At 52.4% G+C, this 12,831-nt stretch overlaps 1 protein-coding gene across 1 annotated transcript; it reads right to left on the reverse strand.

Annotated features, from left to right (window-relative positions):
* Positions 1-2,763: 2,763 nt before the first annotated feature.
* On the reverse strand, positions 2,764-11,579 carry UCP2 (uncoupling protein 2). Its single transcript, XM_032259037.1, has 8 exons — positions 10,990-11,579; positions 9,726-9,882; positions 6,235-6,460; positions 5,882-6,092; positions 4,836-5,030; positions 4,654-4,755; positions 3,555-3,735; positions 2,764-3,205 (listed from the first exon to the last, which is right to left on the reverse strand). The coding sequence occupies exons 3-8, from the start codon at positions 6,358-6,360 to the stop codon at positions 3,091-3,093; spliced, it is 930 nt and encodes a 309-aa protein (XP_032114928.1). The 5' UTR covers positions 6,361-6,460; positions 9,726-9,882; positions 10,990-11,579; the 3' UTR covers positions 2,764-3,090.
* Positions 11,580-12,831: the final 1,252 nt, after the last annotated feature.

Genomic DNA, 12,831 nt, shown 5'->3' on the forward strand with positions numbered 1-12,831 from the left:
CTCAGGAGGCTAGGATTTACTTGAACCCAGGAGGCAGAGGTTGCAGTGAGCCGAGATCCCTCCACTGTACTCCAGCCTAGGGACAGGGCAAGACTCCATCTCAAAAACAAAACAAAACCAGGAAGGCAGTTCCCAAAAGACCCTGAGATGAAGACTCTAGGACCACAGCTCCAGGAAGCATTTCAGCACAGTAGTTAAAAGCATGTGGGCTTAGGAGTCAGACACACATGTTCTGGATCCCAGGTGTGCTACTAGCCAGCTGTATGCCTCTGGGCCTCTTGAGCTCATTTGTTTTGCTCTTTTGAGATGGAGTCTTGCTGTATCACCCAGGCTGGAATGCAGTGGTGCTACTAGGCCCACTGCAACCTCCATCTCCCGGGTTCAAGAGATTGTCCTGCCTCAGCCTCCCAAGTAGCTGGGACTACAAGCACATGACCACCATGCCTGGCTATTTTTTGTATTTTTAGTAGATGGGGTTTCACCATGTTGGCCATGATCTCAAATCTCTTGACTTCATGATCCTCCCGCCTTGGCCTCTCAAAGTGCTGGGATTACAGCCGTAAGCCACTACCCCCAGCCTGTGCCCATTTCTTAGTGTTGCAGGCCTTTCATGGAAACCAGAGAGAGAGGTATGAAATAGTCTGGGGCAGGACCCAGGTGGAGCGGGGTGGTGAGAGCTGCCCTGTTGTGAGAGCAAGCCCTAAATTGGATGGCAGGGCCAGGGCTGTGAAATTCCTTAACTCCAGGTCTCCTGTAGGGCAACAGAAAGCCTACTCCTTCGTAAGGTTCTGAAGGAAGCCTGGGTCTCAGGCCTGAAAGTACCTTAAGAGATTTCTATTACCTCCATGATCTTTGGTGCTACCTTGAATTAGGCAAAGCAGGGCTTATCATATGCCTACTTGATAGGCCTTAAAGGGTTGGGGACCAAAGAGAAGTGATCAGAACAAATTAGGCCCACTGGTATGTTTTCCAGTGGTTCTTATCACTGTTCCCAGCTCATTGTCCCAAGGTCACACCCAGAACCACAATGAAGTTGGGTAGCCTAGGGTCTATTAAGGCTGCTGCATGAATCAGCTTGCCGACACCCACCCAATCTGTTTGGCTTTGATACACACCTAGCAAACTGCCCGTCCTTCCTCCAGTCCAGAGCAGAGCAAACAGCCTGCCTGCCTCACAGGATTAGTGTGAAGGTACATAATGCAGTGGCGAGGTCCTCCATATATGCCAACCCCTGCAGCCTGGCTGGGCTGCCTGTCACCCTTGCCATGGTTTGCCACCTTGTAGCACTCAACCCTGTCCCTCCCAGGGACTATGGAGCCTCCGCTCAATTTGTCAAAAACTAAGGAAGCTGAAGAATCCTGGGCCCTCATTCCTTCTCCAGGAACCAGTTTAACACCCTAGCCCTCAACCCAAGCACTGAAGGGTCTAGCCTCTGGCTCTGACCACTGGCCTAATAAGAGGAAGGAGCAGTGGTGTCAGCTGCTTGAGGCTGAGGAATGGGGGAGGGTGGTCGTGTTCTTAGGTCCTGGCTCCACAACTGTCAAACAGGCTTCCCCAAGGATCCCAGTATCGGTCTCTGGGGGAGTCCAGAAGGGGAAGGAGGACTGGGTCCCAGTCCCCGTTCAGCACTGGACCTTCTGGGTATTCTTGCCTGAGTCAGGCCTCAGTTTCTTCAGACACCTACAAACTGGGCCTGACTGACTGACCATTCTAAGGGCCCAGCCCTACAGGAGATGCCTTTAGGATTCTGGGACCTCAGTCTCCACTCCTTGAAATTGCAGTGGCCCTGCCCCCCTGCCTCTGAGGGCAGGTGATAAGAACAGGGCTAGAGAAGTGAGGCCCACGTTCAGCCAAAGTCCTGGCTGCTTGTGGTCTCTGTGGATCCCTGGCAGGGGCGGGGCAGGTAGAGGGGGGCTGCGGGAGTGAGACTCCAAATGGAAAGTATCCTGGTTGGGTGCAGTGGCTCACACCTGTAATCTCAGCACTTTGGGAAGTGGAGGCAGGTAGATCGCTTGAGGTCAAGAGTTTGAGACCAGCCTTGCCAACATGGCGAAACCCTGTCTCTACTAAAAATGCAAAAATGAGCCACATGTGGTAGTGTGTGCCTGTAGTCCCAGCTACTCTGGCGGCTGAGGCAGAACTGCTTGAACCCGGGAGAGGGAGATTGCAGTGAGCCTAGATTGCACCACTACATTCCACCCTGGGTGACACAGCAAGTGAGACACTGTCTTAAAAACCACAATGGAATGTATCCTCAGGCAGTCAGGACCTGTCCCACTCAGTTCAGTAACACTTCCTCTATGGGTGTGCTTGGGGAGGGGGGAAGATGCCCGACTTGCTCTCACAAGGTCTGGGCCTTTGGAGGAGGGTGGGTGTTCCATTTGTGAAATGGAATAAAATTAAGTTGACAGGATCTAAGAATCTCATGTTCCTCTAGAACTGCAAGAGATGCAGGGCAGCCAGGAGCACTCTCATTGTGCCAATAAACAGGCCGGGGGTTGGAATAGCAGGCACTAGAGTACCAGATTCTGAGTAAAACCTCAAGTGGCCTGGCAAAGGGGAGGTGACAACAAAGCCATGGGTGGCTCCGGGGCTCCCCAGGTTAGCACATGGCCTGGGTCTGGAAAGAAATGGACTAGATGACCTCCACGGGCTGCAGATTGGATGCTGGAGGTGGAAGGTGGGTCCTCTCCTGCCCACCAGGTACCAAAAGGGCCACTGGACCAAGAACTCTGGTAACAGGTACAAGAGAGGGAGGAGACACCAAGGTTGAGCTTGCTTTATGGGTGAAAAGTGGGCTGGGCTGTGGGGGCAGGATGAAGATTATGGCTGAACTTTCCAAGGGACGAGGGGCTTGGGATCCAGGCTGGTACCAGGCCTCCCACACTGTCAAATGTCAATTCCACCAGCACAGAGACAATGGGGGGATGAGAATGTAGAGAGAGGAAAGGTGGTGGGGTAAAGGAGTGGAAGGGAAAGGTGGTGGGGTAAAGGAGTGGAAGGAAAAGGTGGAGAAAGAGGGAAGCAGGAAAGGAAGAAAAGGAAAGCATAGCCCAATTAGAGCCAAAGCCAGTCAGCAGCAGGAAAGGCTCAGAAGGGAGCCTCTTGGGAAGTGCAGGCAGCCATGAGGGCCCGTTTCAGCTGCTCATAGGTGACAAACATCACCACGTTCCAGGAACCCAAGCGGAGAAAAGAGGGCATGAACCTATAGGAGAAAAAACACAGGTCAGGGAGGCACTTCCACCTCCCACTTCCCTCACTGGGCCTGGTATCCAATCCAACCCAGTTTCTGAGGCTGGGAGGACTCAGTGAATTGCGCTCACAGTTGCCTGGCTATAAGCATGAATTCCCTGAGTCTCCATTTTAACACCTAAAAAATAGCAATGGTAGCAACTCTGGGAGGAAGGAATTAAGGGGATAAGTGAAATGCCAGGACCAGGATCAGAAATAACCTGACATTTGGTTGCTACTCACTTCCAGGTCGTTCTTTACCACCTGTGATGGACATGCATAGCCAAGAGGCCTGGACTGGGTGGGGAGGATCAGAGGCTCACCCTTTGTAGAAGGCTCGGGGCCCCTCCTTCTGGAGCATGGTAAGGGCACAGTAGCCAGCGCTGCTGTACTGGCCCAGGGCAGAGTTCATGTATCTCGTCTTGACCACGTCTACAGGGGAGGCAATGACAGTGGTACAGAAGCCTGCCCCAAAGGCAGAGGTGAAGTGGCACGGGAGGTCATCTGCCAAGGAGGAGCAGGCAAGGCGGTCAAGATTCCTCACCCATCATTCCAGAAGGGAGGATAATTAAGTAGCTGAGTTTTAAAGACAGACACTGGACAAAATGGCTCACACCTGTAATCCAGGACTTTTGGAGGTCGAGGTGGGTGGATCACTTGAGCCCAGGAATTCAAGACCGGACTGGGCAACATGGCCAAACCCCATCTTTACAAAATATAAAAAATTAGCCAGGTATGGTGGTACATGCCTATGGTCCCGGCTACTCAGGAAGCTGAGATGGGAGGACTGCTTGAGCCAGGGAGGTCAAGGCTGCAATAAGCTATTAATCACACCACTGCACTCCAACCTGGGCAACAGAGCAAGGCCCTATCTTAAAAAACGGGAGGGCCGGGCACAGTTGCTCACACCTATAATCCCAGCACTTTGGGAGGACAAGGCAGGTGGATCACTTGACGCCAGGAGTTCAAGACCAGCCTGGCTAATGTGGTAAAACTCCGTCTTTACTAAAAATACAAAAATTGGCCAGGTGTGATGGTGCACACCTGTAATCCCAGCTACTCGGGAGGCTGAGGCACAAGAATCACTTGAACCCAAGAGGAAAAGGTTGCAGTGAGCCGAGATTGCACTACTGCACTCCAGCCTGGGTGACAGAGTAAGATTCTCAAAAAAACAAAGAGACAGGGACTCCAGCTGAGACCTCTTTTGAGGACCTGAAAGTAATTTTGCCAACCTAGCCTCAGTTCCTCAATGTGCAAGGTGGGAGCTTCATCCCACTTGGCTTCAATATGACATATAATCTTACTATCCCTGCAAAGGGCACATAGGATGAAAAGATGTGGTCTTCTGGTGTCAACTAGACCCCCATACATGCTCTTGGCAAGGGGAAGTGTGAGACCCAGCACCATCTACTTATGACTCACCTGTCATGAGGTTGGCTTTCAGAAGGGCATCCTTGATGAGGTCATAGGTCACTAGCTCAGCACAGTTGACAATGGCATTACGAGCAACATTGGGAGAGGTCCCTGTAGGAGAGGGGAGATCCTGTGTGAGACCAGGGAATCGGGGAATAGGAAAAGGGGAAGGAAAAACAATTGGTACACACCTTTCCAAAGGCCCCGGAACCCTTCCTCTCGGGCAATGGTCTTGTAGGCATCAATGGTACTTTGGTATCTCCGACCACCTCCAGCCCGGGCCTGAGCTTGGAACCGGACCTTTACCACATCTGTGGGCTGGGCCACAGCAACAGCCAGGGCACCTGTGGTGCTGCCTGCTAGGAGGCGGCTCCCAATGCTGGCATCTGTGGGTGAGCCATGGGGTCAGTGGCCAGCAGGCTTGCACTCGTTTTCTACCTCAACTCTCCTCACCAAAACCACCCTGTCACTGTCATCTCCTGCTTTTGGGAACAGAATCCAGAAGCTTTTGGCCTTCTACAAGCCCTTGCTCTAAGAACTCCTCGCATCAAACGAAATATCCCTATGAATGTCTATTCCTTGCTAGGGACATAGCAAGGAGTAAGACCAAAATGAAATTTAGTGCTTGCTTTCATAAAACATTTTCATTTACCTGCTCATCAGCCCTGAGAAATCACAACCATTTCCATCTGACAAATGTGAAAACCAAGGCTCAAAGAGAAATGGCTTTCTAAGGACTGGGATTCTTAAGACTTGGGATCTCATGTCAGTTTTATTTCTTCCTGCCCTGTGATCTTGGGAAAGACAGCCTTTTATTCTGGGCTGTTTCTTCATATGCAAAATGGAGGGTTGGTCTGCATACTAAGGAGGTGAAAGGGAAGAATGCAGGCCTCGGAGGCAAGTGTCCTGCTTTCTGGCTCTCTACTGTGTGCCCTTGGCCAAGTCTCCCTCTACCCATTGCCTTCCTGCCTCAGTTTCTTCATCTATAACACTGGGATGATACTGCCTACCCCCAAGGTGGTGGTGAGGACTGTTATGGGATGATGCCTTGCTCAGAGCGTGGCATGGCCCCGGTGCTCAGGAACTATATGGAGAACCAGGGCCCCTTCCAGTTCTCTGTTCCTCTGTTCTTCCTAGGGATCATGGGGCCTAAAGAAGCTATATGCCTGAATGAAGTAAAATCAATCATCACTGAGAAAAAATGGCCACGGGGCCTATGGCCTAGCTCCGTACTCACGTTCAGAGCCCTTGGTGTAGAACTGTTTGACAGAGTCATAGAGGCCGATGCGGACAGAGGCAAAGCTCATTTGGCGCTGCAGGCCGGCAACCAGCCCATTGTAGAGGCTTCGGGGGCCTTCGGTACGCACCATGGTCAGAATGGTGCCCAACACACCGCGGTACTGGGCACTAGCTGTAGCACGCACTGGCCCCTGACTTTCTCCTTGGATCTGTAAGGCCAAGGCGGTAGCTACAGGGATAGGTAGGCTGTCCTTCCCACCTCCAGCCACCCCAATGCTCCAAACACCCCACTGCCCCTTGAGGAGGGAACAAAATAGACACCATCAAGACCCCCAGGCTTCATCTCCTCACCTGTAGCCGGACTTTAGCAGTATCCAGAGGAAAGGTGATGAGATCTGCGATGCAGGCAGCTGTGCCAGCCCCAAGAAACTTCACAGTGGCAGTAGGGGGCACATCTGTGGCCTTGAACCCAACCATGATGCTGATTTCCTGCTACCTCCCAGGAGATGGAAAAAAAACTGGAGATGGAGGCACCTTTAATCAGCAACAAGATGAGACAGAGAAACTCTGCCGGAATCTAAGCCAACAGGAGAAAAGCCCCATCAGCCACAATGTCCTCAGGCCCTCCCTGCTCACCATCCCCAACTCCACCTTCCCTAATAAGCACCAAGTCTCTCAGTAAGCCTCCAAGTGGCCTCATTAGGGAAAAGAGATGTGAGCTCAAGAGGTACGCAATTAGGCACTGGTGAAGCAATTAGTGCTCAAGCAGTCAATACTTCATGAAGGGCTCCTTCCCTTTCACTACAAGGAAAGTCTGGATCAGAGCTCTCCTAGTGCTGCCTCAAACAGTCACTGGACCAGCCCTTTTTTTTTTGCTGGATGCAGAGATTTCACTGATGATACCCACATTCCTGCTTCTGTGATCCATCTGAAGAGCTGACAGAAGCGGAGAAAGGTTTCAGCCAGACGAAGACCCGACAGGCATAGACCCACTGTGATATGTTCTGGATGTCTAAGCAGGAATGGTTTCCATGAGTATGGAATTTAAGTCAAGAAGGAAAAGGGCCAGGCATGGTGGCTCATGCCTGTGATCTCAGCATTTTGGGAGGCTGAGGCAGGTGGATCACCTGAGGTCAGGAGTTCAAGACCAGCCTGGCCAACATGGTGAAACCCTGTCTTTTTTTTAAAAAAAAAAAAAAAAAAAAAAAAAAAAAAGACGAAAAAGTAGGTACTAGATGACTAATTGACTAATTCAATCTCTTCCCAGACCATCGGTCTAATTTTCTCCTCCAGTTCCCACATAAGGTAGGATCTCTAGAGTCATTCTTTTAGCAAGACAGCTTTGCTGGGCAGTGGTTCACTGAATGTAGGAGATACTATCTACCCTGGAGGAGGCTTACTGTTAGGCACAGGGGGTGGGTGGGAAGATGATTCAAGCTGCATTTGGGGCTTACAGGACATACTCTCAAAATGCAAAGGAGGGAACTAATATCATCGGGAGAGAAGGAAGAGTGGGTGATCAGAAAAGACTTCTTGGGCTGGGTGTGGTGGCTCACATCTGTAATCCCAGCATTTTGGGAGGCTGAGGCGGGCAGATTGGCTGAGCTCAGGAGTTCTTGACCCGCCTGGGCCACGTGGTGAAACTCCATCTCTACTAAAAGTACAAAAAATTAGCCGGGCTTGGTGGTGTGTGCCTGTTGTCCCAGCTACTCAGGAGGCTGAGGCAGGAGAATTACTTGAAACTGAAAAATGGAAGTCGGAAGTTGCAATGAGCCGGGATGGTGCCACTGCACTCCAGCCTGGTGGTAGAGCAAGATTCTGTCTCCAAAAAAAAAAAAAAAAAATGCTGGGTGTGGCAACGTGCGCCCATAGTCCCAGCTACTTGGGAGGCTGTGGCAAGAGAATTGTCTGAACTCAGGAGGTGGAGGTTGCAGTGAGCCAAGATGGTGCCACTGCACTCAAGCCTGGACAACAAAGCGAGACTCCATCTCAAAAAAAAAAAAAAAAGACTTCTTGGGTTGGACACATGACTAATGTCCATAATCCTAGCACTTTGGGATGCCAAGGTGGGAGGATACTTGAACCCAGCAGTTCAAGACCAGCCAGGGCAACCGTGAGGCCCTGTCTAAAAAATATAAATAAGTCAGCTGGACATGGTGGTGCATGCCTATAGTCCCAGCTACTTGGGAGGATTGCTTGAGCCCAGGAGGTTAAGGCTGCAGTGAGCTGTGATTGTGCCACTGTGTTCCAGCCTATGAGAGTGAGATCTTGTCTCTCAAAAAAGTAAGGACTTCTTAGATAAGGTAACATTTAGCTGGATGATTTTTGGGGCTAAGAGTAAACTCTGGGGCACTAGACTCCTCCCGGCCTCACATGTGATGCAGAGAAAACGGCTCTCCATTTTGTTTGGGCCAGTTTCCTTTCCTCCAACACAGGGGGATCCATACCACAAAAGAGGCAGGGATGAGGGGTACACGTCCGGCTGTGAAGAGGATAAGGGAAACCAAAAGCCCCGTTTTGTTCCGAGTTGGAACCACACCCTCCTCCACTGCCACAGGAGGAAGTGAGCCCAGCACCCTAGTGGGGGAGGGTGACCTGCTTCCTCCCCTGAGCTTGCTTCTTTGATTTCATTGGAGCAGCTGCTTTGAGTCCCACCTGACTGCCCTTGTTGCTGGGGAAGGGAGTCAGCTGTGAACAGAGACCCACGGAAATAAAAAGCTCACCCAGCTTCCTCCTGGGCTTCTCATTCCAGGTGGCTGAGGCAACCAGGGAAACAAAGATACCATAGCAACTACACTGGGACCTCCTACAGAACAGGGCCTGACCTTATTCCCTTTTCCCTCCAGCTTGCCCATGAGGCTCAGTGAAGACTGGTGAGCAAATAACAGAGTGGGTTGATGAAAGTGCTCCCAAGACTCCCCAGGTTCCCTGCTCTGACACCCCCTTTCCCCAGGAGGTGTTCCACAATTCTCCCCACCCCAATGCCCAGGGTCCTGTATTACCTCCTCAGAATAGCCCTGCAAAGTGGCTGCCCTTATTTCCAAGAGAGATAAGTGCCACACCTACAGGCTCCAAAGCTGGTGGTGTTTGCTTTGCACTGCCGCCCAGCTCCTCATTTCTTTCCTGCTGTTTTCTCAGCCTCAGGCACAGGCAGGGCCTTTCACAAGGAAAGTTCTCTCGAGCTGATTAAACAGTCCTGAGAAGGTTCAGGCAAATGGTATCCCTTCTCCGGGCATCAGAGATACAATGAATGAGTCTATCACATTCCTGACCTTGAGCTGGGTTGCAGGGTGTTGTGAAGGCCAGAGAAGAGTAAGACCCAGCTGTTGCCCAAAGTCAGGTGCACAGAGGTTCAGCTGCCATTCTGATTGTTGCCTTGGGCTTGTCAAGTCAGGTCCTTCAGAGGGTGGGTAAGGGGGCCCTACTAATAGCAATTAAAACACAGGCCTAGAAATAATATTTTACAGTCCCCGGCAAATAACCAGTTTCAGAGCCGCAAAAGGGACAGTCAAAAGCTAGCACCAAAAATATCAAGTTAGAACAACAGGTTCCTGTCCTAGCTCTGCTGCTGGCTCCCAGAATGACCTGGGGCCAATCACTATTCCACGTGGGCCTCAGTTTTCTGTTTTATAAAATGGGGACCAACATCCTTGGCTTATCCCAGTTGGCTGAAGGGTCAGAATGAGAACGGGAGGTGTGAGACTGCTCTGTGAACTGGAAGAGCCACTTCATTGTGTGGGGTGGGGGTGGGAATTATTTTTGTTAATGTCCTGCTGACTACTGCTCCTAGACCACAGGGCTAGGAGGCAGCAAGAGGTCTCTTCCTTGGACTGGACTCTTACCCGGCTTTGTAAGGTCTCAGGGTGAGGCCTCCAAGATCAAGCTTCTCTAAAGGTGTCCCGTTCTTCAAAGCTGCCAGTGGCTATCATGGCCTGATTCCCTTGGTTTTCCATAGAAAATGGCTGGGAGACGAAACACCTAATGGTCATACTATGAGTCCTGTGGGTGAGCAGAGGAGGAGAGTTTAGAAAGGGCCATCTGCCCCAAGACACACAAGCCCACCCAGTTCATGCTTTGGAAGGGGATGGAGACAGGGCCTATCTCACCCAGGGACTGATTAAGTGCACACACTGGAAAGGGGAACAGGGGGCGGAAACAGAAAGGGGGCGGAAAATGAACTTAAGTACACTCCCCACCCCCACCCCATCTGCTTAATATCACAAATTGGCTCTCGTCCAGACTTCTGCTTTTGTAACACTCAGTACTCTAGATAAGCACCCCCCCAGCATAGTCATCAGACTTTGGTGAGTGGGAGAGTTGTGAGGGGATCACGATGGGACAGACACTCTCTGGGAATTGGCTAGGGTCCAGGCGGGGCTGTGAAGAGGTTGGAGGGGCTGGGACCCGGCCCTGGAGAGGCCAGGTCAAGCAGCTCAAAGCCCATCAGAAAAAGCCCCCAAGCCCTGTGAAAGGCGGTGCAAGAACACAGCCTGGAACCGCCTGGTGAGGGAGAGGTCATTTTGGTCATTGCTGACGGTCCCCATCCAAGGCAGGGCTGGGCATCATGGTGGAAAGGAGGGAATGGAAAGGGGGAGGCTCAAACGACAGCTAACTGAACGGGAGAGGGAAAGAACAAAAGGGAGTAAGAAAAAGAGTGAGAGAAGAGAGAGAACCAAAGACATAAAGGATTAGTACAGGCCTTTAGGACGCCGTGGCTCACACCTATAATCCTAGCACTTTGTGAGGCCAAGGCCGGTGGATTGCTTGAGCTCAGGAGATCGAGACCAGCCTGGGCAATATGGCGAAACCTCGTCTCTACAAAACACAAAAATTAGCCAGGCGTGGTGGCAGGCGCCTATAACCCCAGCTGCTCAGCAGGCTGATCGCTTGCACCTGAGAGGTGGAGGCTGCAGTGAGCCGAGATCTTGCCGCTGCACTCCATCCTGGGCGAAAAAGGGAGTCTGTCTCAAAAAAAAAAAAAAAAAAAGGAAGAAAGAAAGAAAAGAGTACAAACCCGGGTGGGAGAGACGGGAAATGGAAGAGCGGGCAGCGCACGAGGAAGAGGTGCGGGGGGCACAAAGGGCGCAGGGCTGGGGCCAGGCTCACCGGGCCGTAGGGAGAACACGAGAGAGCGTGCAGCTTTGTCTGTCGGCTGGCGGAGGGCGCGTCGGGCGAGCTTGGCCTGTACTTATTCCAAAGCGCGCGCGCGGCGGGGCTCGTGGCGCAGTAGTGCGGCTCCGCGCAGGCGGTGGCGCAGCTTAGGTCTCGGAGGCAGGGCCCAGGGGAGGGGCCTGCGGGGCGAGGCGGGGCCTGCCAGTTCCACTAGGGCGAGGAAACCCTGGAGCCACCGCCTTTCCGCAGGGGCCGCCCCGCCTAGGGGTCTCTGCGTGCCTTCCTCCACGCCCATTTCCGTGCTCCCCGATCACCGCATTTACTCCTTCGTTCCCCCAGATGGGCACTCCCTTGCCACTCCAGCCTCTGCCTCACACTCTCTTGGGCCGGCAAACTCTTTGTGAGGATGGCAAGACTGACGGCCAGAAAGGAGTCTTCTCCAGTCACACACCTCTTTGCCTCCCAGCCAAAGCAGTTTCTAACAGGGTCCAGCAGGGTCTGGTCTAAGTGCACTTCCTCTTTTATGGGCCCAGCCCGCGACCCACACGCAGGGCAAACCACCCACCCTCCTGCCTGCGAGTTCGCGGCTGGCTCCGGCAGGGCGGAGCGCGGTCTCGCGAGGCCTCGCTGTTGATTGGTTACAGCCGGGGCATTGTCGGAGGAAGGAACCAATCAGAATCGCAGCAGCAGGTGGCCGGGTAACCGACCTCAGCCGTTGAGCGCGGCTGTGGTTCGCGCCTTCTCTGGCGGTGGAGCGACCTGGTCTTTAGGGACCCAGGACACTAAAGGCCCCGCCGGGGCGGGAGCACCCCCGTGATCCCACGCTCCCATACACAGACGAGCAAACGGGCTGGCGCCCCGCATGTGAAAAAGCAGAACCGGGCCCAGGCCAGCTGATTGTCCAGCCCGAGGATGAGAAAAGGAGTCCGGAGATGGACCGGGCTTGGTTCGCCTTTAATTGGCTGACCGTTAATTACGCGTGGGGATGGCGGACGCGTAAACAGCCTACACCTGGGCCCAGTGGCCGGAATAAATACGTGCATTTGGGGCGTAGAAGGCCGATATTAACCCCAGTTTACATTGAGGAAACTGAGTCCTAAACACATTCAGTCACTCCCTGATATCAAACAGTGGCAAGCCCTGACTTACACCCTGGTCAGGCCGGCGCCGTGTGTGTTTTCACCAGCAGAAGGGACTGTCAGGGAACGGCTGAGGGGACCAGAGTTGGGAAGGGCCTCGATAATTATAGCGGAGGAAAAAAAAAAAAAAAAAAAAAAAAACAAACCACGCCTAGCGCATGACCCTGGCAGAAGCAGCGTGGGAACAGAAGTCACGGCAGATTATTTCGGTCATGACGAAATCTTGCCATGTAGGAAAAAAAAGAAGGGAGAAAGAAAGAGCAAGCAAGAAAGAAAGCAAGAAAGAGAAAGAAAGAAAAGAAAAGATTATTTGTGGCACTGTGGGTCTCCCACCGCCAGCTTCTCTAGCTTTTGCACTGGGCTCTGTCTGGCTGTGCATTACGGGGAAGCTCGGCAACTTTGTGGTGAGATTGCTGACCAAGAGCAGGTCAGATGCAAAATCCTGCAGACCAAAAAGTGTCCCCCTGGCTATCCGAAGGGAAGAATATGGATTCCAGAGACTATGTACTTACTGTTTATCCTTGGCAAAAGAGACTGTTAAAAGGATGATGTGTGGACCCTGAAAAGGGGAAGTGGAGATCAAGCATGAAGTCATTAAGAAGTCCTCTTAGGCCGGGCGCGGTGGCTCAAGCCTGTAATCCCAGCACTTTGGGAGGCCGAGGCGGGTGGATCACGATGTCAAGAGATCGAGACCATC

The sequence above is a fragment of the Sapajus apella genome, unplaced genomic scaffold, assembly GCF_009761245.1.
Source record: "Sapajus apella isolate SASKATOON/1434 unplaced genomic scaffold, GSC_monkey_1.0 scaffold106, whole genome shotgun sequence".
Lineage (NCBI taxonomy): Eukaryota > Metazoa > Chordata > Mammalia > Primates > Cebidae > Sapajus > Sapajus apella.